At 44.1% G+C, this 24877-nt stretch overlaps 1 protein-coding gene across 4 annotated transcripts in view; it reads right to left on the bottom strand.

Moving 5' to 3' along the window:
- COL4A6 (collagen type IV alpha 6 chain) overlaps positions 1 to 24877 on the bottom strand; it is a 173782-nt gene that overhangs the window by 27314 nt on the left and 121591 nt on the right. For 3 of the 4 annotated variants that reach the window (XM_081846894.1, XM_081846893.1, XM_081846895.1), the window contains exons 14-32: positions 24204 to 24257; positions 21709 to 21768; positions 18963 to 19007; positions 18470 to 18523; positions 17584 to 17653; positions 16276 to 16386; positions 14961 to 15110; positions 14039 to 14143; positions 12458 to 12615; positions 12151 to 12330; positions 10870 to 11053; positions 9435 to 9488; positions 7836 to 7907; positions 7380 to 7487; positions 6680 to 6901; positions 5913 to 6074; positions 3591 to 3761; positions 1384 to 1527; positions 772 to 897 (exon numbers count right to left, since the gene is read on the bottom strand). In XM_081846894.1, the coding sequence (XP_081703020.1) occupies positions 772 to 897; positions 1384 to 1527; positions 3591 to 3761; positions 5913 to 6074; positions 6680 to 6901; positions 7380 to 7487; positions 7836 to 7907; positions 9435 to 9488; positions 10870 to 11053; positions 12151 to 12330; positions 12458 to 12615; positions 14039 to 14143; positions 14961 to 15110; positions 16276 to 16386; positions 17584 to 17653; positions 18470 to 18523; positions 18963 to 19007; positions 21709 to 21768; positions 24204 to 24257 (2230 nt within the window). The remainder of the gene's footprint in view (positions 1 to 771; positions 898 to 1383; positions 1528 to 3590; positions 3762 to 5912; positions 6075 to 6679; positions 6902 to 7379; positions 7488 to 7835; positions 7908 to 9434; positions 9489 to 10869; positions 11054 to 12150; positions 12331 to 12457; positions 12616 to 14038; positions 14144 to 14960; positions 15111 to 16275; positions 16387 to 17583; positions 17654 to 18469; positions 18524 to 18962; positions 19008 to 21708; positions 21769 to 24203; positions 24258 to 24877) is intronic. The other variant, XM_081846896.1, reaches the window with a different exon arrangement.

Here is a 24877-nt window from a genome sequence, read left to right on the forward strand (position 1 = left end):
TTCAAAGCACAGACCTGTGTCTAAAAAACATGGGGCAAAAGGTGAAGTGTGGATGAGCCCTGTGACTAAGAAAGAGCAGGCAGATGGGCAGTGCTGCCACCTCCTGGGTTGATTGTTAAGTAAGAATGGCTGGCTGAGGACTGGCTGATGTTGGTGAAGCAGCGCCCCATGTACCTAATAATAATAATAATAATAATAATTTATTATTTGTACCACTCTGGGCAGCTTCCAACAGAATATAAAGTAACACAAGGAAATATCAGATATTAAAATCTCCCCGTTACAGGGCTGCCTTCAGATATCTACAGAAATTTGTATAAATATTTTAATTTTTTATTCTTTATTGAAAAATAAAGGAACAAAATTACAAGTGCACAGAGTAAGATAAGACACACACAAAAAGAAGAAGAAACAAGGAACAATACCCATGTAGAAAACAAAACACAACAACAATAAAAAATATATTGTGTACATTACTAAAAAAGAGGGGGAATTGTTTTTGTAGTTAACCAGATATTAACTTACTATAGTACTTATGTAATTGAATTCCAAATATCATAAAATTTGTCCACTGGGAGCGGGTCGACTAGGCAGAAGGCCTTCTCAGTAGTGGCACCTGCCCTGTGGAATGCCCTCCCGCCGTATGATGTGGTGTGGTTTGGCGTTTCTCTAAAAGGGGAAGTGACATCATTCTAGGCTGTTAAATAGGTGAACGATTGGTTACGGACAACAATGGAAACCGGATGGTATTATGTGAACTCCCACAAGTACCTCTAGGTCCTGTAAACCCTGCATTCCCAGCAACACCAGGCTCTCCTTTGCTTCCTTTGAATGCAAGTACCAGTTCTGGAGGTCTAAGGACAGGAGGTCCTGGAGGACCACTGTCACCTCTGTCTCCTGAAGAAGTGAAAAGAGAGACATGATGTGAAATGATAAAGACACCTCCCAGCCACACAAATTTACCCTAAGGTCTCTGGGTAGGTCGCAACAATTTAAAACACAACATTGAAAACCATCAATTAATGTGAATGAGTCCTAACGATATACATCTCAAGTATCAAAAAACAGGGTAAAGAGGTGTGTTTTACTGCAAATGAAATCTGTATAGTGAAGGTGCCAGACATAGCTCTGTGGGGAGGGAATTTCACAACTTAGGGGTTGAAGAGAGAATGCCCTCTCCTGGGACACCACCCCCTAAGATTCTGAGGGAAGTGGAACTGAGAATGTCTTTAGGGAAAGAGGTCATATTTTAGATATTTGGGGCCTAAGACATTGAAGGCTTTAATCACTAACACGAGCACCTTGAATTGGGCCCCCAAAATAGCTGGTATGGGTCTGGCTTTGCCCATCCAGCTTGGCCCAATCCCAAATTGCCAGCCTTACCTTTTAGACCATCGAGTCCAGGAAACCCAATATTTCCGTCTCTTCCTGGTAATCCGGAAGCTCCTTTTGGCCCATTCACCCCTGGGATTCCGGGTAAGCCTAGCATTCCAGGGAAGCCAATGACACCTGCAAAGCCCTTTTCTCCTAGCATCAAACAGCAAATTGAATTTGTTACACACAGAAAAACTGGAAAGTAGCCTGCTGCAATGGTTTCCAATTGCTGGTCTGCGGACCTGCATAACTCACCCAGGAGGTCTGTGGCACCATTCACATAACAAAAACTACCACAGAGGTATCAAAATTTTCATGGCTTGGCTTTTGAAAAACAAGGGGTCCACAGTACTTAGCTATTTGGGAACCATTGATCTACAGTATCAGTCTTTCACCTTTGCAGATCCAGGACTCAAGTCTAGCCCAAATATGCATGTGGGGACCTGCTCCCTATTGTTTTACCATATATTTGTATGGCTGTGGTGGTGCTGTTGTGACCCATCTAGCCTCCCACCTCTAGGTCCTGACCAGCGGCGTAGCGTGGGTTGTCAGCACCCGGGGCAAGGCAAGTAATTTGCGCCCCTAACCCCTAACCTGCCGCCGCTGCCAGCTTCTTCTTGCTGCTGCCTGGGCTGGGGTATTTACGATAAGGTAGCCACGGCGGTGGCGGCGGGTCCGTGTCAGGTGATCTGAGGCGAGTTGCTGTTGGCGCTGCCGCCCAAACGACGCTGCTTGCCCGGAGAAGGAGGAGGGCAGAGAGGCGAGGAAAATGCAACATGGCCCAGCAGCTGTAGCAGCGGCGTCGGCGGGGCTGTGAGGAGGGGCTGCCTGGTGCACCCTCCGCGGCCCTGACGCGCGGGGACCGCGGCGAGCACTGAGAGCCGCTGCCTGCCGGACGCCTTCAGCCCGGACGCGCGCACAGCTCGTCAGTTCCGCGAGACATGGGGCTCTGCTACAGCCTGCACCCGAGGCTCTTCGGCGACTCCGAAGGCGGTGAGCGCGCGCCCCCCCCAGATGTTGCGCCCGGTACGGCTGGCCCCCCCTGCACCCCCCATGCTACGCCACTGGTCCTGACTAAGGATGAGCAAACTCATTTTAGTCTAGTCCTTCCCATTTGTCAGAGAAGATAGGACTAAGTCCATTCCGTCCCATTTCCAGGGAAATGGAAAACAATTTTAAAACAAAATCTACTGGAAAGCCAATGTTTAAACACAGTTAAACCCCTGGACTCTTGTAACAGAATCCACCAGAATGAGGATTCTGAAGCGGTTCATTGATTTAATCTGGGTTGTGGTCTGAATGGATTGGATTAGGAAAGTCCACTCTGGAATCGGAGTGAGGCAAAGTCCACCTAGTCCTGACACACACATCCTAGGACAATTGAAGGCTAGTGGAAATTAAGCTTTTGGAAATAGCCCTTTCTGTGACAGAAAGGGCCTAGACCTTTCTGTCACATAATATTGCGGGCAGACGCACCTTACCTGAGCCCTCTGGCTGAACCTATCCTCCAAGGTTGATAGGAGAATATGTTGCCACATTGGCAATACTTAGCCCTCACATATCAAAAGTCTCTCCCCCCCCCCTTCCTTCCTTTCTTGCATAGCCCTTAATCAGTGCTTCCTTTCTGGGGGGACACAGGGGGATGCATACCCCTAAACATTTTGTGAATCTAAATTTGGCCTCATTGAGGGGTAGTATTTCAATATGAGTAGAAAAATAAGAGTACACCTAAACATTTTTTTAAAGAAAACACTGCCCTTAATAATAATTTTTAAAAACCCTACACTAAACGCCCAATTCCTACTCTGTGTGGAATGACTCTCCTGATAAGATGGTATCTGCATGAGGCCTTCACCTGTGGAGCACAGTGATCAGTTGGGAATATATGGGGTGAGACAATCTTTCAATACTGCTTTCTGTGGCTGTTCCTATGTTATTGCTGAGGTATGGTATTATATCTTGCTGCCTTTATACTGTTTTGTTGTTTTTGTAATTGCAAACCAACCATTTAACACCACCACCTGAATCTTCTACACCCACGTTCAACATTCTACCTACAAAGGCAGCCTTTGACAACATAGTGTATCCAAAATATTTGGAGGGTGCCAGTGCCAGATTGGCAACAGTGTGATGTTCCATCTAAAAAAAGTGCCGTGAGACAAAATTATTGTCATTACAATACATGGTTACGCAGATTGAATATTGACACTCGTTACCTTTTAATCCGGGAAAACCTGGATTTCCATCTGCACCTGGAGGGCCAAGTGTCCCGGGTAACCCTAGTTCACCAGGACGTCCTGGGAGACCAACAAGACCAGGGAAGCCCTTCATACCAATGGGGCCTGGTGCCCCCGGATCACCACTTCTGCCTTTTTCTCCAGGAATTCCTGAATCGAGACAAGTAGGGACTCTTAATTTCACATTCTCTCTTTCTCTCCCCTCTTTCAATCCGCCTCTGCGCTAAGCATCGCATTGCGTACGAGAGGATGAAACCCCAAAATTATGCAGCCTTTCTAATATGCACGAGTTTAGAAATGCAAAAATAAATAAATAATAAGCATTAGTTATCTAACAATTAAAAGGCCTAGGAAGGTTACTGTCTACACCACTACACAACTGCCAATAGCGAAACCCCTTATGGTTGGGTTAATTTAGGATTTATCAGCCAAGGTTCGGGAAGCGTCTCAGTCATACTTGCAAATAACCAGGCCACAAGTTGGAACATCAGATTCCATTCGCTACCCCCACCTTTGTGCTGAACCAAAGAATGTGTGTTGCTAAAAAGAGGTCCAATGATGCAAGGTGCATTTTCCACCATCGCTTCCATCATTCTGCATTCCAGATGTTATTTCCAAAACCTGTTAAATCTGTGGTCATTCCCAGGGGAGGTCACAGTAATGGCATCAGCCGGGCTGAATTTAGCCAATTTAGCCTCTGAACTCTTTGCTCAGTTTGCTTCCACCTGAAAATTTTTAATTTTTAAAAATGTTTTGTGGTTTGGTCCACCATAGTGAAGGGTTGAAGCATAGAAAAAGGAATGCTCAAATACATTTTTTATATATATATATAAATCAGGTTGTTTCTGGGGAAAGCAGCATCTAAAATTGGGGAAGAAACCAGGCTAACAAGCTTTGTAAGATTCTAATTACAGCACTTAAAAGTCACATCCTGATTTTTTTCCTCTTTAAAACAAACAGTGAAATATGTTTTATATTATATGGATGGAGGTAGCGGAGGAAGGGGAAGAGGGACTGTATTGAAACTGAAGTCCATGTTGGGGATTCCCAGAACACAAAAGCCTTGTCCAGGTTGGGTTGGTTGCAATATCTGAGCATACGAACTACAATGTTTTGTGGCTGTTATTGGTTTTTCTCTCTCTATGATTAAAATAAGGGGTGTCACCTACAGTCAATGCAAGTCTTGTAGCATTAAAAGCTAGATAGCTGTTAGTCCAGGAGCTTTTATGCTACAGTGCATTTTCTCTCACCTTGACAGCCTATGTGGAGAACCCCAGAAAGCAATACAGAGTGACGTCAGAAATGGAGGGGTTGGTGGTAAATGGAAGAGAAACAAGGTGAGGAAAAACAGACAAAAACATATGAAGAGGGAGAAAGCACAAGGGCCATGAATGAAATGAATGACTCAGAAAATGGTGGTGCTTACCTGTAACTATGATTCACTGGGAGCGACCCATGCACAGGTGTAAGTACAGGCGAGCTGCTTTTATAGCTACAAAATGTTGAGGAGCCACCCTGCCCTACCACTTTTGCAGATGATGTTTTGAGCCTCTGGGCCACAAACCCATGAAAACATTCTCCACACACACAGGCCACAACAGCAGCATGAACTTAGAACACTATTATACTACTTTAACTGTCACGGCTTCTCCCAACGAATTCAGGGAACTATAGTATGTTAAGGATGCTGCAAGTTGTTTAGGAGAGCCCATTCAGAGAGCGACACTTCTCAAGAGTTCCCTGGGAAGAGGTATTGATTACTAAAAACACCCTGGGAACTGCAGCTCTATAAACTAATGCCTTTGAAGGACTGGACCACTTTAAATAAGGAGACTGAGGTTGACTGGTGCTGGAACGACATTCTGACTATGTTGTTATGTAGTCTCCAGCTGAACAATGTCTGGAGCTGTCCAGGGTGCCACTGTACCTGAAACCATTAACTTACCTTGTCAGAACTTAGATCCTGCCCTATTTTTGCCTTGTCTTGCTCTGCTGGCGCAAACCTGAACATTTGCTTTGGGTCAGAACACCCAGGCTGCTTGGAACAGGACCGACAACACCCAAGGCTCCCCAATAATATGGGCATCGCATCACAGGTTTATAGGCCCATCACTATAATCCTACCAAGCTGTATGAAAGCAAAGAAAGGGGGCTACAGAATCCAGTGTCAGTCTTGCTGAGAGCAGACCCACTGGAATTCATGGGCACGACTAACTTAGGCCGACTCTGTGTAGAAGATAGTCAGATGCGACCCAATTTTTGCCCATGAAGGTAGTTATTCCCATTTGATACATAACTTACCTCGTGATCCTGGGAAGCCGACTGCTCCCATTGGACCTGGCTTTCCTTTAATGCCAAAAGGGCCGCCAGGTCCTGGAGGTCCTCGTGGTCCATCAATGCCCAGAAGGCCTGGTTCCCCACGTCCGCCTTTCGCACCTGACAGACCTGGCCTCCCATCTGCACCTGAAAAGAGAGAAGTGGTTGGCCCCTTGAAACAGCTGTTTCAGATCCATGGGTTGAGATGTGAAAAGCATGTTGCAAAATTCAAGGAAATGCAGTATGACACCTACATTCAAAGGACAATAAATATGGCAGACAGGCATGGCTTGGCTAAATGGAGAACCCTGGCAAGCCTAGTATGGCTATGGGCCAGAGGTTCTCCACCGCACTACGGTGGACCCTCCAGATACAAACTTAATTTATTCCAGGGGTCCGTGCGCAACCCAAAAAATCCACAACAAGAGGCGCCATTTCTACGCACCCGTGCGGCGCGATAGAGCAATTTTGTGCATGTGCATGCGCCAAAACTGGGAAGTATACACTTCCAGGTTTGCCGTGTTCGCAACCCGAAAGTTACATTACCCGAAGATAATGTAACCCGAGGTACCACTGTATTAGAAAAACCAGAAAGTACCAGACCCCAAATTTTCATCTTAATTTACTTGGGGTTCCCAGGCAGGTCTCCTATCCAGGCACTGAGCAGAACTAGACCTGCTTACCTTAGGCATCATGGCTGCATCATGGGCTCTCTCAGACCAGCAGCCAACTCTAGCAGCAGCAGAACTAACCTTTCGGACCTGGAAGGCCAGGTTCCCCGAGGATGCCTTTATCTCCTGCCAATCCTGGCAGACCAGGTTGCCCTGGAGCTCCGCTTTCAGCACCAAACACTTCACCAGGCAGCCCCCTTGGCCCTGGCAAACCAGGGGAGCCTGGATTTCCAGGCAATCCATTCGTCCCGTCAGGTCCTGGGGATCCTTGTGGCCCTGGCTCTCCACGAATGCCAGAGAAGCCTCAGATAAAAACAAGAGCAAAGATGTAATGTCTTTTATGTTACAGCCTGAATAAGAATTAAAATAAGAAAATAATAATTGAAGATTAAAATGAGAATAATGCAAAACTATATCTGCAGTCAGTCAGTGGAAACTGCCCAAAAACAGGACTGACACATGACTGATAGACCCACGACTTCCGTTTTGGCCCTGTGCTATGAATCAGAAATTCCTGTGGTCAAAACTTGCCTCTATCATGAACTTGCAAGATGGCTTTAGGCAATCTGGCTGTAGTTTAACTTGCAAGAGTGTGAGGCAATTAAAACAGACCCACCTTACAGGGCTGTTGTGAAAATTGCAAAATGAAAGGGGGGTAAGGAATGTGAGGTAGTATGAGCACTTAAAGTAGCCTTCCCTAAACCTGGTGCCCACCTATTTTGGACTACCACTCCCATCAGGCCCACTTATTTCAGAGTCAGATTCCAATCTTGGCTCTTACCTGGTGGTCCTGAAGGCCCTACTAACCCTGGTGATCCTAGCGGCCCTTTAAAGCCATTTAATCCTGGCTGCCCTGGAATGCCTGGCAGACCTTTTCTGCCCTTGGAGCCTGAAGATGGGTGAGGAACAAAATCAGTTAGGCACAAGAAATAAAAAGTTCTCACAAAAAATTTGCCAGCATTCCCTCTAACAGACACATTTTGCACATGATTTTCCTTCATAAAAAGCTTTTTGCATGCTATTTTCCACTAATATATGCATGTTCCTACACACTTTGTCCTAATATACACATTTCTTTTTTTAAAAAAGCATGATTTGGCTGGAGAACTGCTTCCCAACATTCAGAGAAGTGTGCATTCTGAAGGACGGTTGCATTTCATTTTTCACATTGTTGAAGGAAAAATGAACCAGAGAGGTTCACAGCAGGACAGGGCAAGGAGTGTATAATATTTCATACCTGGAGATCCTGGGGATCCTGGAGGCCCAGGTGGACCAAATGCTCCAGGAATCAGACAGGGCAAAGTTATACCTAAAGGGGGGGGGGGGAAATGTGTGTCAAATTTTACTTGGTCAATAATGGTTGAACAGGTCCATGAATCCTCTTGATTAAAGAGCGCTCAAGAGTAACATTTCCAAACCTACCAGAGAATAATGATTTCTAACTTTATTTTAAATCCTGTTTTGACTTTTGCTCATACTTAAGGCTTGCAGTAGAAGGGTGGGGAGGATTTGTGTTCAAAAGAGAATGGCCCAGTCCAGGGATGGCGGAACCATTATACCCTCCAAGTGATGTTGGACTCCAAGTCCCATAATCTTAGAGTCCGGCCACATTTGGAGGGCCACAGGTCCGCCACTCCTGGCCCCATGTGATGGACCAAATGATCCTAGGCCTTGCCCCCACATTCTCTTTATTACACTGGTTAATTGTCTGGTTAATTCCACGTGGAAACACCCTCTGTTTCACAGAAATACAAATGCTCCTGCAAAGTGTTTTAGGATTTTCAGTATCTGAGAAACAAATCTGCCTTGCACAACAGCTACAACAGGGCTTGTTTAAAATGTGTGGTCTGGATCTTCCCCACAAAATGCCTCAAGGCAGCCAGTGTCTGGGATATAGGATGCTGTCTCTAGCGCAGCGAAGAAGAAGAAGAAGAAAACTGAGATAAAGGGCAAATTCAATTCTGATTCTTGGTCAGGAAAAACAATCACAAGGTCCCCCTCAATCTCCATTGAAATAATAATAAAATGTGTGACTTATGCCGAGGTACAGAGGAACCCATGAAGCTGTTGTGACCATTTGTTTACCTAGCTGAATGCTGCTCATTCTACAATGTGATTGCAGACAGGGGGTATTGCAGATTGAACCTTGGACCTTCAACATCTACATGCAGTGCTTTTTTTTTTTTTAAGGTGCCAGTACTCACCATGAAGTTGTTGCAGTAACTGCCACACTTTAACATTTTTTTGGGCAGGGGATCGTACCAGTACTGTTTACCCCTGAGTACCCCCAGAAAAAAGCGCTGAAAGTATGTACTCTATCATGGAGATATGGCTCTTCCCTCAAAGTACAGAAACATAAGGAGCTGTCTTATACAGTGTCTGACAATTGTTCCATGCTGCTTACTACTTTGTACACTGACTGGCAGCAGTTCTCCAAAATTTTAGACAGGGGGCATTCACAGCTCTCCCTACAGATGCCAACGTGCTCACAAAGCATGTGCTCTGCATCGAGCTGTAGTCCTTCCCCAAAGGGAAAGAGAAATATATATCAACTTGTTCCATTGCCATTGTGAGGAACACATGCAATAAGCAAAGACGTGGAAACACTTAGACACAAGGAAGCAGAGGGTTAGCGTGGGAACACGTGATTTGGGGGGCGGGGAAAAAGCACATGAAAGCAAGCTCTCCATTGGCTGCATCCCCATCAGCCTGCTGCAACCACCAAGTGTGTCCCTGCCCCCCTCCCAAAATATTGTGCAACCTGCTTCTCTGTGTGCCTCAGTGGAAAGGAAGAAAATTCTCCCATCACAAGTCTCATGACTGGCCTCACTCTCACCTCCCTGAGCGTCTAAGACTTCATTACCAACCTCCTCACCGCAGCAGCAATCACCTATACCGGTTAAGCAAAGGAGGAGAGGTTAAAAACAAAGGCAGGAGAAAAATAAAAACATAAAGCCAAAAGAATAACCAGCAAGTCGAAGAGTCATTTCCTTTGAACCATAATTCTCCTATATTCACAGGTACTGCAAACAGGCCACAAAGGCAGTCGATCAAGTCGAGAGGAAATTCATAAAGCTTCAGGCCCTTGTGATTATAGGAAGTAATATTTTTTGAGTGGTGTGTGTGGTTTGGGCAGAGAAATATACGAAAGCCTGTTTTGCCTGACACAGTTTTTTTTAAAGCTGCAAGATGAAATGTATAAACAAAATGTTAAAATAGGCACAAGCTAGAAATTGTATTAAAAACAAAACAAAAGCAGCAGAAGAAAAGGAAGGAACACATTGCCATTGTTAAAATTGTTCTGAAAAGCTGGCATTGGAACCTAGGAATAAGGAGGATCTTTTTGTTTTACTTTCCAAAGTGATTCAAACAATAACATAGAAACTGCTCCTCAACAGAAGGAACATTTCAAACCTATTTTGGCTCACTTAGGCTTGGAATCAGGGTTCAGCATCCTTTTGGAAAAGACCAAAGTCCTGGCACCCTACAAGGGCCCATTGGTACTAATCACTGACCCACAGCTGCCAAGGGAGAGCAGTAGTGGCCTCTGACACTTGCCCTCTTTCTACAGGCCATGGTGAGGAGGTGCGTGACACTGCCCTCTGTGCTATGCTCCCTACCACACTCTTTTGCCCTGCCATTGTTTGCAAAGCAGTTTGCACACACACACACACACACACACACACACACACACACTGCAACTTCTACTCATCTGATTTTTCTTTTTGTCATTTCTCTATACAGTAACATTCTTGTCCATTTAACAAATGCCATTTGCTCCCTAATTCTTTCTTATTTGGGCTTATAGCACATGTGGAGAACTTTAGGCCCTCCAGATGTTGCTGAACTACATCTCCCATCAGTCTTAGCAATGATGGCCAATGGCCAGGTATGATGGGAGTTGTAATCAGGCAACACCTGAAGGGTGAAAGGCTCCCCACCTGCTTTACAGCTATCTGTTCCAGGTGTGCAAAGGAGATCCTTGCCGAAGTAGCATCTGTGAATATACTTTTTAAAAACTTTTTTTATATCCTATGATCGTTTACATTATTTAGAAGACATAACAATGAATCTTCTATCAACCCTATCCCAAGTATTTCATTTGCAATCGAGGTCACCATTCTCAAATTACTTCTAGCCTTCCATCATTTCTACCATATATGTACAAAATCTGCTTGTAAGGTGAGAAATTAGAAATTTGGTTGGCATTCAGCAATAAATGTCACATGGGCTTTGTTTACTGTTTCAAAGAGTAACCCCAAATAACTTACCTGGAGCACCTGGGGGACCAGGTTGCCCTGGATATCCGTCAATTCCTGGGTCACCTGGAGGCCCAGGAACTCCAGCTGGGCCTGGGAAACCAACTCCAGGAAGACCACTCTCTCCACGCCGACCCTTCAAACCAGGTAACCCTGAAAAACCTTTGTCTCCTGGAAAGCCCAATCCACCATCACCCTAAACACAAACAAAAAAAGTGATTTAAAAAAATCTCCAAGTAAGAGAAGATTGGATTTATTGACTGGAAAAAATCCAAGTTTACTGCAGCTCATCATTTAAATACAAGACGAAAACTGCAACCCCTCAAATTGTTATCTGGCTTGGTTTTTAATCTGAACTAGAGAATAATTCATCTCCTTCCTTACAACCAACCAATCCCCACACTCTCATCCTCCTTGTGGTCCTATGGATCTCTGATGTTTGCAGTAGCTCTTGGGAAAACTTTGCTTCCCAGGTCTACTTATACCTCACATGATGCTTTGCCAGAGAGAGGAGTGAGAAACCCCCACTTCCCCATGTTCTTCTGTTTCCAGGAGCAGCCAGGTGGGTGGGTGGGAAGGAAGGAAGGAAGAAAGAAGGGAGCATGCAAAATCACTGTTAAAAGGGCGAAAAGTTCCTAAAGGTGGGCACTATGGTAGGGATTGGTCTCTGTCACAACTTTAGTGGGGTGTATATTGGATTCCAGATTAATTCAAATTAACTCATATTCAGCAAAACCATTTTCCAATTATTTTGGCAAGTAGTTTGGTTTATTCCAAGCAATATTATCCACATCTGAGAGAGCTCATCCATCACCCATGAAGATGATCGCATTATCCTGTAGGATACTTTAGAAGGAATGTTGGCTTTCTGAATATTACATTGACGTTCCTCCATGGTTGCTTGGATTAAGAGAATGACTCAGACCAAGGAATTTTCCTTTTCCACAACTCATTAAGACCAACATATAGATGAACTGTGGTCAAAATTACAGCCCGCAACTGTTCAGCATTTGATCACCATATTGTCTATCCAATTGCTTTGGTAGCTACCCTTGCAAAAACCAGAAATATGGGCTTTTTAGAGACTTTCCTCCATGCAAGACTCCCCCACCAAGCCACTTCAGATATTTTCCCCAGGTCTGTTGATTCTGCCAACCTCGAAAAGCCTTCTTGTCAGGGACTTCACCCCTTCTGTATTCTGTACGGTGCATGGCATGTTGTTGACATCACAAAACACAGCCTGTTGTAACAATAATGGGCTCTAATGCCCAGGCAGATGGAAAAAACACTTACTGGAGGGCCTGGTCGACCTGGCAAACCAGGTATGCCATCCCTACCAGGAACTCCAGATTCGCCTGAAGGCCCTCTGGGGCCTACATTCCCTGGATCTCCCTTGGTGCCTCTGCCTGAGGACAGATATGGTTCTCCTTTCTCTCCTTTGATGCCTGGAAGACCAGGCTGACCAAAGAAACCCTTGGATGCAAACAAATGAAAAAATAGTTAGCAAGCAAAGAGATATACAGATGCTTCTTCTTAGGAAACTGTAACAAAGGACTGGGTGGGAAGCATGGACAATGTTTAGGGATGAACATTTACTTACCTGTTGACCAGGTGGCCCTGGTGCACCATCTCCTGGATCTCCCAAAGGTCCTTTTGGGCCTGGTTCACCAGGTCTTCCAGGCTGACCAGGGGCACCTGGCTCCCCTTTCAAGCCTGCTCGTGTGATCCCTCCATCACAAGCACAATCTCCAGCTTCACCTGGGAAACAATGGTTCAGTTCTGTAACCACAGTTTAGAACTCAAACCATGACTAGAGCCTCTCAACATCCACCAAACAAGCCACGATTTATAGAGCTACTTGTCTGCTTTTGTCTTCACATCTGTTCAACACACCAATTCCTAAGTGAAAATCCTTCTTGGATGGAGTGTGAATACCTTAACTTTATATCAATTCAGACATCACTTCAAACCATGATTAGCACAAACCTGGGTATGCAAGCTGACTTCAAACCATATCTTCTGATTCTACTTTGCTGGCTGATTAATAAACTGTGGTTAGCAGAAAACAAACCAAACAATGGTTATGTTTTGCTAGCCATGGTTTGGCATGATGGTAGAATTAAGACAATATTTGCTCAATAGGGCTTATTTCCACTTCCCCATGATTTTCATTTCCTGATGCATATGAAGCCCCACCTCTTTCACCTTAATTGGCATTTAAGCTCTCTGACATAGACCCTGCTTTGCACTTTTAAGGGTCCCTGTCTAATTCCTCCCATTGTTGGAGTTTTGCCTAGCAAGGCTTGGAAAAGCTGTTGACAGTGTTGAAAACTTCACGCGAAGCGCCACATCTCTTCTCTGGAGATACATTTAAAGGGACAATAATGCAATCATTTGGACTCTCCAAAGATCCAGAAGTTTGCAGAAGTTATAAACCACACACAAATATGTTGTTTCAAATTTACAGTGATATTCTGTCATACCACTGGTCCATCTAGCCTTCCCCAATCTAGTGCCCTCCAAAAGTTGTTGGATTTCAACTCCCATCAGCCCTAGCCAACATGATCAGTGGCCAAGGATTATGGGAGCTCTAGTCTAGCAAATATCTGGAGGGTCACAGCTTCCCCATATCAGGGGAATCCATATCCAACATAGTGATAAGTTAAAGCCATTTAGCAATATACTTGTCCCACTGATTAAATGTTTTCCACTAGTGGGACACTGTTGTGCAAGAGAATTCCATGTTAGTAACTTTGTTGCACCATAGATTGCAGAAGCTGTTGTACAAAGCTTCTGCTAGCACAGCTGCTGCTCTTGAGTCTTCTGCTGTGCAACACTAAAACTCACACACCTGCTAGTGCAAGACCCCTTGTACTAGCAGACAGAGAATGGATACAGCCCATGGTCTGCAATGACCAGCAGCAGCTCTTCAGGGTTTCAGACACAAGTGTTTCCAGGCCCTTGCTGGAGATGCCAAGGATTAAACCTGGGGCATTTGTATATAAAGCACACATTCTACCAAAAAGCTATGCCTCTTCCTCCAAATTTCCTAAATGCATTGTTCCTCTTCATCCCACCCCACCTGCAGTCACCATGTTCCATGAACAAAAGGACCATGCGATGTTCAATTCTTGGTGAGATCTGGGTGAAAATGCACAAGGGCCATGGAAAATCTGCTCACCTTTGTAGCCTTTTGCCCCGAACAGTCCTGGTGGCCCTCTCTGTCCTGGGGTTCCTGTCTCCCCAGGTTCTCCAGCAAGGATCGCTCCCGGAGTAAATATGGGAACTGAAGATTTGGAATAAAACAATTCAGAACAAGCTTACTTGAAAGACTGCCTGTCCCTGCATAGACCTGTAAGATCACTTGGGATAATCTGTAGAAATTTAACTGATCAAACTGTACCCTTCGCCATACCACAGGGCAGTGACTCCCAAAAGAGTATTTATGAACACTGCCCCTGCACTATGAGATACCCTTCCACCTCCCAAACTTGAAGCACCATCCACCAGTTGCTTCAGATGTCCTGTAAATATTTATATTTTTGCCTGGGCTTTCCTTGACCCACAGGACTAGAAGATGTGATTAGGAAATTACTGTTTCTTGAGACTGTTGTCTCAAGAATTTCTGGTATGTTTATTTTTATAGGGCTTCAGTTTTTAAAAACATATTAAGCAGTTTAGAAATACTTTTAAACAAACAAACATAAAAACACCGTGTATTTGTGGGGTGGAAGAATGTGGAAAACCACAAGGCCATGAACATGCGACATTTCACCAGCACTGTGGGATTTTCACTTTTTTCTTCACAGCATGGGGAGGAGTGGGAGGACATTTATGCTGAATATGATTTCATTTCATTTATATTTATCTGATACCTTTCCCCCAAGGCGTTCAATACGATGTACGTGGTTCTACCCCTCACCCATTTTATGCTCACAGCAACACTGTGAGCTAGTTTAGGCCAAGGGCCAGTGGCTGGCCCAAAGTTACCCAGTGAGCTTCACAGCTGAGTGGGGACTAGGACCCTGGACTCCCAGGTCCTAGTCCAACTCTGTAGCCACTACACCATGCAGTACAAAAACTGAGCACCGTAATGTACTTACATGATGGTCCAGGTAACCCAGGAGGACCTGGCAAACCTGGATCTCCATCTCTGCCTGGTGGACCAGGCAACCCAATTGTTTCTCTGCCTGGGTCTCCCATGTCTCCTTTTGGTCCCAGATCACCTGGGAATCCCATACGACCCGGGGAACCTAAGACAGACAAGATTTGTTTCACATTTCCAGTCATTAACACTTTATCAAATTATCTGCTTATTAATATCTATCTTTATTCTTTTAATTGCTGAAAAAAAAAAAAAGGAGGAGGAGGAGCAAGAAACTTCCCTCTATTGCACTGGGAGGGCATTCCCCCTGTAGGTCAGTATTTTGTAATTGATGAAATGTTAATGGGAGGATTTAACAGTGGAAGAAGAGGAACATAAGAAGAAAGAAGGGAGCTATACCATCCTTTTTACAGAGTCCAGATCACTGCAATCACCTGCAGAAGCCCTCTTCACTAACCCCCACCCCCCCAGTTATCACAAATTCGTTTTGTTTCCATGTAAATGAAGTTTTTCAGCATAGGAGCAGGTGTGACACAGAACACTTGAAATCAGTGCTCATTCAGCTCCAATTTTAATATTTTGCCGCATGCCAAAAACATTTCCTGTTTCGTGAAGTGTTTTAGAGACTTCATTTGATTCAGTGTTGATCACTGGCTCCACATCTTATTATGTTTCATTGTACAACCCCAATAAATCTTTGTTTAAAAAAATGAGTTGTAGTTTATAAATACTCATTAAAAAGATTGTTGCTGTTGTTTATTCCAGTTGTCAGTCACTTTATACAAAAAGAAAGTGTCTCAAAGCTGCTTAACAGCAAAATGAAATGCGAACAGATAAAACCACCTGAAAGTCAAATCTGAAACAACGCATAACGCAAATCTCTTAAAATGCTTGTCTATGATTGTGAGCAGTTAAACTATACAGAACGTCATCCAGGTTGGTGGCCACCACTGCCTCCTGTGGAAGTGAGTTCCATAGTTTAACTATGTGCTGAATGAAGAAGTCATTTATTTTATCTGTTCTGAATCTTCCATTATTCAACTTCATTGTATGTCCACGATTTCTAGTATTGAGAGGGAGAAAACTTTTCTTTCTCCACACCAATCATAATTTTATAAACTTCTATCACATCCCCTCTTTCTTGCCTTCTTTCCAAACTAAAAAGTCCCAAACTCTGCAAACTGTATTCACAGGGGAGCCACTCTGTTCCCTTGAGCTACCATGCAGATTGTTCAGTTAAAAGAAGAGGAAGCAAACAGTCCAGATACCACTGGAATTCTGCATCTTAAGGCAAGGATCCTCAACTGGATTACCTGGAGTAAGTGCAGGAAACCCTGCTTGGCCAGGAAGGCCTGGTAAACCATCGAACCCTTGGTCACCTCTAGCGCCGGGGGTTCCACGTGTCCCAGGCTCTCCAGGAGGACCTGGCATTAAACAAAAGGAACAGGAAAAGGCTTCAGACCTATCTTGCATTCATCTCACCAAAATACCATGTTCACTCATCGTGGCCAAGACCACAACACTAAGTGATGTTGTTGCCTTTTAAATCAACTTTCTTTTCCTTTAAAAAAAAAATGCATGCAAACAAACAATTCCCAATTTCCCATTCTCCCCCTCTGAGCAAGCGGAATATAATTTTTTTGATGATCATAAATAATGAATGCTGGCACCATCCCTAACTAACATTTCTGTATATATTGACTTCATTCACAGTGAGTGAGGAAGTCTGAAGGGGGGGCGGGGAATTTTCACTCATTTGAAATTAGGATGGAGCTAAAGACACCAGCACATCTGATCACAGATTGCATCTTTAGGTCACATTTAGCCCTTGGAAACTCCATGGTGGGGCTCAATAATAAAAGTTTTGATTTCTGACAGCCACATTTCCCAAGTCTTCGACTCGAGGCTTTCATGTGATTGCTGTGCTGCTTCCCTTTTGATCCCACATTAGCTGTTGTTTATCTGTTTGCTTTGTAACACAAAACCTCCCAATAAAAACTAATTAAAAAAATGTTCTGAAGACACATGAGTGGGCTTTATAATGTGCAAACTGTTTAACTGCTGTATAAAATGAACTGTAACATGTGATCTAGCCTTATCAGAGGACCATTGATGAAAAGTTGTATGTCTGTGTCAGTGGCTGTGTACCCCAACTTTTGCGGTGCCCTGCTTTTTACTTTTTGAAACCTGGCAACCTTATGTTTAGTCAAAATTGTGCTATGCTTTGCCCTGCCTGGCAGCTAGCTAGCCTGCCACAAGGAGGGAGAGACTAGAGCTGGCACACTGAGCAGGCCTTGCCCGGAAAGGAAAGTACAGAGTTTAAAAGCTTTTCCTGTGCCAGATCCACTTGGGGCTATCCAGCAGGAAAATAGCAATTAAACACTCAGCTTTGCTTCTTGGGCAAGACTTGCTCAGTGTGCCAGCTCTGGGACCGGTAGGGATGGTCTCATGAGATCTCACGGGACAATCTGGCTTCCCACAAGTTCTCACAACAGCATCCCCATCTTGCCTGCACATAGTTGAAATCTCACATAGTTGAAAGTTCTCAAGTTAGATGGGTGCAAGATGCAGGCGTATCGTATATCAAAACCTTTGCAAGAGAATGAAGAAGAAAAACGCACCTGAGACCACGGCACCTTCTCCATCAACAGTAACTGTAGGACCTGGTGGACCAACATCCCCAAAGTCGCCCTGAAAATGAATCGCAATATATATGTATACATGAAATGTGTGTATGCATGCATGTCATACATGCAACATGATTACAGTTGCCAATAGCAGAATTTGAAATATTTTACAAATACAGTTCTTTGAAACGGATTCTGTTTCTTCTTGCAATGGCTGTTCTGGCATTTGAGATTTGTTTTGTGAGCTGAATTGTAAATCAACACAGACCTATGCAAGTTAGACCTGACAACAAAAAGTTACATCATGGAGTGCTCCTATTCAATGTTACAGCTGGCTAGCGGCACCCCTTTTCAGGATACTCCATTCCATCCCACTGTCCCCAGTTTCTGGGGCCACTCAACCCTTATTTCACTGTGTTTCTATCCTGGAAGGTGGGTTTAAAACTTTTTTTGTGGGGGTATTTCTCAAAACCTGGTCCCTGCTCCATGCCCCAATGCTGATACCTTCACCTCCCCTAGGGCATGGATGGTGCCATTTTGGCTACATATAGATTGACAGAGAACTGCATTTGTTGTTATAAGTATACAGTGAGCATGCAACTTACACGGGGTTCACATTCTGGGATCATGCCTAAAGCCAAAATCTCATACAATCAAAAATATAGTCAATGGTAGGTGGGACTACCAATATCCTTTTTCCCAGATGCCCACCTGCTTTCCTTAAAAAAAAAAAAAAAAACCAAGCATATCAAGCTGAATGTGTACAAGTTAAATGTGCGTAAGTTGCAGGCTTACTGTATTGGATGCTCAAATGCTTTTGTTTGCTCCATATATCTTAAACATCAGCACTTGTGGTTCTTGTTTCCGTTCAGGAAATTACCTTTCCTCCTGGTGATCCATCCCGTCCCGGAAATCCTGGTTCACCTGATAAGCCCTGCATGAAAATTATTTATTTATTTGGAAATTTATAGCTTGCTTTCTAACTATTATTCTCGGAGTGGCTTACTATTTTTGTAATTAAAAGTGCAAATACAACAGTAACACTGCAAAAGGACATTACAACAATCACAGGTTGACACAATGAGCTGACCATAAAGACAACATAGAATCATAGGATTGGTGGTGGTGTGCTCCTTGAGGTTTTCTAGTTGAACTCATACTTGAAGCAGGAAATCCAGGCCAAATCATTCTCAACAGCCAAAAAACCGCCTGCAAAGGAAGGTCTTCATTGCCTGCTTAAAGGCACAAAGTCCTGGGATGTGCTGCATAGAACTTGGAAGCTGATTCCACAGCTTTGGGGCCACCACCAAAAAGGACCATTTTGCCAGTGGCTGCCAATACGGCACATGGTGGAATTTGAAGTCACTACCTACCGGTCTCCCTAGGCCTCCATCAAATCCCTTCAATCCCATATCTCCCTAAAAAGAAAGAAGGCAAAAGTTAGTATTGAATATTTCTGCAGGCCTCAAGAGACTGCCTGACTCTGGTTTGACTTTTACTATTACATGGAGATCCCACTATCCAAATGCTCGTTATAAAAAAAAATAAAAATCACTTATCCAAACATGAAGACTTTGTATCCAAACCTCACTATGCATATCGCAGATGCAGATATCCAAACAGCCAGATCTGTGTGCAGTACTATAAACAAATAAGCAGCCTTAAATAAGCCTTCCTTTTTTCTTTCTTTCTTTCTTTCTTTCTTTCTTTCTTTCTTTCTTTCTTTCTTTCTTTCTTTCTTTCCTTTTTTGGTGGTCCATGGCAGCCATTTTGCCAGAAATCATGGTGGGAGTGAGGAGGAAGGGGAAGAGATCAAACAATAAGAGAGCATTTTTTTCCTTCCTTGTTTGCCTTTTGTAAGGGTTCAAAGGGTTTTCCTGGGCTTTCTCGTCATTTTGAGATCAAAATTCAGTAGTCAGGAACGCATTAGAAATTTCCCCATAGGGATTAATGGAAATTGTTGACTCGTTATGCGAACACTCACACTTACCTAGCAAGCCATTTCCTGAAAATGCACTGCGTTCAGATAGCGTGACCTGCATGTATTCACACCAGTGGCTAGCTACATAAAGTTCCTGTGCCACACTCAAGTTTAGGTGGTGTTTTTGGTATTTGCCGGCAGGACATGACTCTTGGTGGCCAAAGGAGAATTACCCCCCTCCCCCACTTGCCGTCCTACAAAATCATGAATTGAAACTGTTCAAGACTTACAAAACCACTCAAAGAACTGTAGAAATTATGGTATGGATTACATTTCGAATATGTCCAGGTTAACACATGGACCACGAAGAAACAACAGCTTCCTAGGGTAGGGTTGGGGAAGGAATAATCCACAACTAGGTTTGAATCCTAAGAAAAGCTAACTGAAAGAGGAGATTCCCATCAATTCCTCCCTCCTGGCTTCTTCAAGAAGGGCCCCTGACCTCCTGACGGGGCTTTTCAGGGGTCAGAAGTAGCTGCAGGGGGGAAGGAGGCTGTCCTTCCTTGAACTTCCTAAAGTTAACTTTTCTTAGGATCCAAGCCAAAGGCTTTATTTAGGGAGCGTAAGGGAGCATGTTTGTATTGTTTCGGAATTTATTTATTTATTATAACTCTTAAGGAAAATACACACATGGAGTGAGTTGCTGCTGGCGTTATAAGTCAGGTCAACTGGACATTTATTCTTTATCTAAATGGAATGGTTTGGCTCCCCGCGGCAACCACTGGGGCTCTGTAGAGCAATGGGGCCACCCCTGAATCTGAAGCCCAGATGCCCACAGCAGCAGTACCTGAAAGTTTGGGGTTGCAGGGGGTTGGGCAGGCAGATTGGGCCTGATCCCTGGGCCACCTTCAAACAAGGCCCAATGGTGGCAAGCACAGATTGTGAGGCCAGCTCAGGATGCAGTGGACTGCATGCCAACTCATCTCCCCCCATCCCAGGGGAGAGTGTTCTATCAGGCTCCACTGGCAAGGACACCACTAGCTGGCTTCCCATCTGCCCTTGTGATCAGCAGCAGTTGAGAGGCCCTCTTAATCAGGAGAGGAGAAGAGAACAAAAGGATACCACTGTTTAGGGCTGGACGATACCTGGTTTTCAACATTGTGATATATCACCAGTTACACATTGCAATATACTGCTATATCACGATGTCTGAAATAAGGATAGAGCTATGTAGAGGCATTGGCTGGCTTCATGGTCTCCTCTACATTGTGATATTTTCATAGTGTGCGCACACGTACACACACACACACACACACACACACACACACACCATGATTCACAATACATTGCCAGGTCAAAAATTATGAAACCGATATCACAATATGGACTTCAAACTGGTTTTGGACAATATATTGATATACCACCCAGCCCTACCACTGTTCAGTCTGAATCCCTTGCAGCCTGGCGTTAAGTGGAGCTCAGGCTGCAGCCTAAAATGCTTAAAAACATATCAAGTAAGTATTAAAATATACTTCTAACCAAGTAATAAAAGACATGACTAATGGTGAACGCATTGCAAACTAACCCTAAGCACCATGAACACCTAGCGTAGTGGAGGCATTTAGGAACACAGATGCACAGGAAGCTGCCTCAGAGCCAAACCTACTGCTCCCTACTGTCAACACTGACTGGCAGCAGCTCTCTAGGGTTTCAGGCTGCTGTCACTCCCAGCACTATGTGCAGATGCCAGGGGTTGAACCTTTTACAAAGCATGTGAACTACCATTTATTCATGGCCCTTTCCATAGCTTTGTCAAGGGCTCACACACTCTGGAATGCTCCTCCTTACCACTTGGTCTCCAAGATGGCACTGCTGCTGCTGCTAAACTCCCAATCTCACTTGTGGGAAGGATTATCCAGTGGTGCTGGCACTAGAACCAGCCAGGAGCTGAGCAGCTGTTATAGTACTGCTGCCAAGGCAGGCCTCAAGTTGACAGCTGGGACAATAGTGCTGCTAGGGGGTGGGGAGTGAAAGCAGGAGTTGCGTGGAACCAAAGACAGCCCAGTCAGGACCCCACTCCCCCCCCCCAAGACCCCTAGTGCCGACCAAGCCTGCTAAGCCCAGTGACACCACTCACTTCCACCCCCACAAAGATACCTTCCATAACAGCAAAGGATGGATTTTGTGAAGTTACTTACCCTTGGCCCTGGCAAACCAGGTACACCCTTTTCTCCCTTTTCTCCGAAAACCCTAAAGCCCTGAAAGGGGGGAAAAAGGCCAAAGACACTTGGATTAATCCACACCTCAGCATGCAAACCAAAAACACAATGCAAGCCCAAGATATAGAAAGCAAATGATCTCCATGTGAGAAACAATGGGGCACAGGTATTTTCATTGAAGTTACAGATAGAAACAATTTGGTTTCATATCCGTAGTTCAAATCTGTAATTCATACCTGTAGATACCCTGATTTGCAGTCAGAGATTAAATCAGTTTCCCTGTTTGGATATAACTGGAAACTGTGTTTGAACAAATTCCGAAGTCTATGTCACAATTCTGTACATTGAAGAGGGCATGAGTAACGCTTGGCATATGTGTGAACCTTACACAGTTCACCTCATATTAGGTAAAGAGCCTCACAGAATATCAGCCAGGTACAGAACTAGCTTCTCCCTCCTAACCTGAATGGAGGCTTCATGTAGCTTAGCAAAGAGGCTTGGGATTTCTTCATGCCCAAATACAAAAAAAATGGAAAACCAAAAGGTAACAATAAGGCACTTTGGGGAGGAAAGGAAAGAGGAGTCGACCACCAAAAGCAAACACAAAAAGATGTATCACAGGACCCTAAGAGTGGAACTCCATCCCACTCCATGATATTGGCTTGGGTTGGCGTATAGTCTCTGCTGGTGGAGAGGAGGGCTTTACAGTGATGGAGGTCCCAGCTTTACTCAATTGGGAAGCTGGCAAAGATAAACAGAACAAAATCTCCTTCCCAATTTCCTCCCTGGACACTGCTCCATTCTGCCCTGCTGTTCATCAGCAGGGTTAGGATTCCTCTGCCTCTGTAATAACGTCAGATAATAACAACAGATGAAATAATAATAATAATAGATGAAAGGGCTTTCCAGTGGCAGGGAGCTGAAATGGAAAGGGATGCAGGTGGGAAGGAGAGAGGATATTCTTAGGCATAACCATAAAACTATTACATGTAGACCAGGAGTAGCCAACAGGATGCCCTCCAGATGTTGCTGCACTGTACATTTCCCATATTTCTGACCATTGGCCATGCTGGTTGAGGCAGATGGATGCTGTAGTCCAACAACATCTGGGAGGCATCATGTTGTCTTCCTCTGCTGTACAGCAAGGGAGCTAAGCAATACAGGAAGCTCTACTTCCCATATATCTTATCTGAGTGCAAGAGCCCTTTCCCCACTTGCGATTACCAGCAACTGGTATTAGCAAGGCATACTTCTTCCAACACAGAGGCAGAACAAACTGTACCCATGATGGCTAGTAGCCATTGACAGCCTTTTCCTCCATTTGTCTAACGCTCTTTTAAAGCCATCCAAATTGGTGGCCATCAGTACCTCTTGTGGGAATGAATTCCATTGTTTGCACTGTGTGAAGAATTACTCTCTTTTTTTGGTCTCTAATGAATCTTCCAACATTCCACTTCACTGGATGGCTGTGACTTATAGTTTTTCAAGAAAGGGTGAAAAGCTTTCAGCTGTCCTCTCTCACCAGTGCTGCTATGGCTCAGGTAACTTGGTCATACAAAACCCTTGCAAATCATTGACTTCCTGCTCCATTACCTAATGTTTCAGGAGCACAGCTGAGCATACAGCCACATCACAGTATGCAGCAAGGGTCCCATGCATATATCTGGCATTATCTGTGGCTCATACAAGCAAAGGGAAGAGCTCTTGAACATATGGAATGCCCACATGCATTCTGCATGACTCTTTGGTCTGAAAAATGGGATGTGTGAAAAAAGAGCATTTCCCTTCTTCAACAAAACATAGATCATGTTTACTACCACAAACCCAAGAAGCCAAAAACAATATTTGTCTTTGGGGATAGTAAGTAGGAAAGCTTATAACACTGATGCAATTCAGATAATTTATCTCATGCTTCAAAACTTTCCTAAAATATTTATTCCTTAGTGTTCCTTAGACCTGTAAATTTTCCTAAAATATTTATACTGGACTGTAAAGGGGTTGTAAAATTTCCTAAAATATTTAGTCCTTATAGATTATATGGAATCAGATTTACTAAGTTTTAATGTCTGTGGAACTTGATCATGGCCACCCAAGAAAGTGGGGAGAAGGGGAAGACTAGCAAGTCAGTGCTCAGCTGCTGGAGAGCAGCAACAGGAGATTGCACCATGTAGATGCACTTCAAAGTACTTCAAAGAGATAATGTAGGGAAGTGGCTCTTGCACCTCACTTATTTTATACCACTGTATAAAACATCTGAAACCTCCAAATGTTGTTGGACTGCAACTCACACCATTCTTGACCAGAAGCCATGCCAGCTGTGGCTGTTGGGAGTTGAGAGTCCAACAACGTCTGGATAAACGCAGATCACCCCCCTCCCCAATGGCTTTATGCCTTCTTTATAAGCCCTTTGTATTAAAAGAACTAGAGGAGTGGAAACATAGCAAACTCTTGTGCCATGGCATAAACAAACTTACTGGAGGACCAGGAAACCCAGGAGGACCAGGAAAGCCTTCAGGACCAGGAACACCCTGAAAAAAGATGCGAGAGGATTTATAGAAAATACTGGCAATTCCAAGGAAATGGGAACCATTTTAGAACATTCAAACCCTAATCCAGTGTTTCCCGAACTTGGGTCTCCAGCTGTTTCTGGACTACAATTCCCATCATCCCCTGACCACTGGTCCTGCTAGCCAGGGATGATAGGAGTTGTAGTTCAGAAACAGCCTGGAGACCCAAGTTTGGGAAACACTGCCCTAAACTGTGTTTAATCTTATGGTTTGTTGTAACAAATCAGCATTTTAAACTATCCTTTGAAGTTGGCTTGCTAACATTAAGAGCAGTTTGGTGGGTGTGGATGACAGGCAAGCAGTAATTAATCTAAAATGGAAGCAAAAGTTCCAAACTCCTTGCTTGTGGCACTGGAAAAGGAAGGAGTACATGAACCTGAGGATAACCTAGATTTGCGCCCATAACATTTAGCTCTGGTTTAGCATTAACTAAAAAACTAGCCCCATCTTGCCTAACCAAATCAGCTGAGACAGCCCAATTTAATCCCAGATAATCTGTAAAAATACTCAGTCACTTCATCTTGTGTTTTAGCAAATACACATGAACCCATCTTGAAAATATAATGACTGGCGAAACATGC

This window comes from Podarcis erhardii, assembly GCF_964252035.2.
Source record: "Podarcis erhardii genome assembly, chromosome: Z".
Classification (NCBI taxonomy): Eukaryota; Metazoa; Chordata; class Lepidosauria; order Squamata; family Lacertidae; genus Podarcis; species Podarcis erhardii.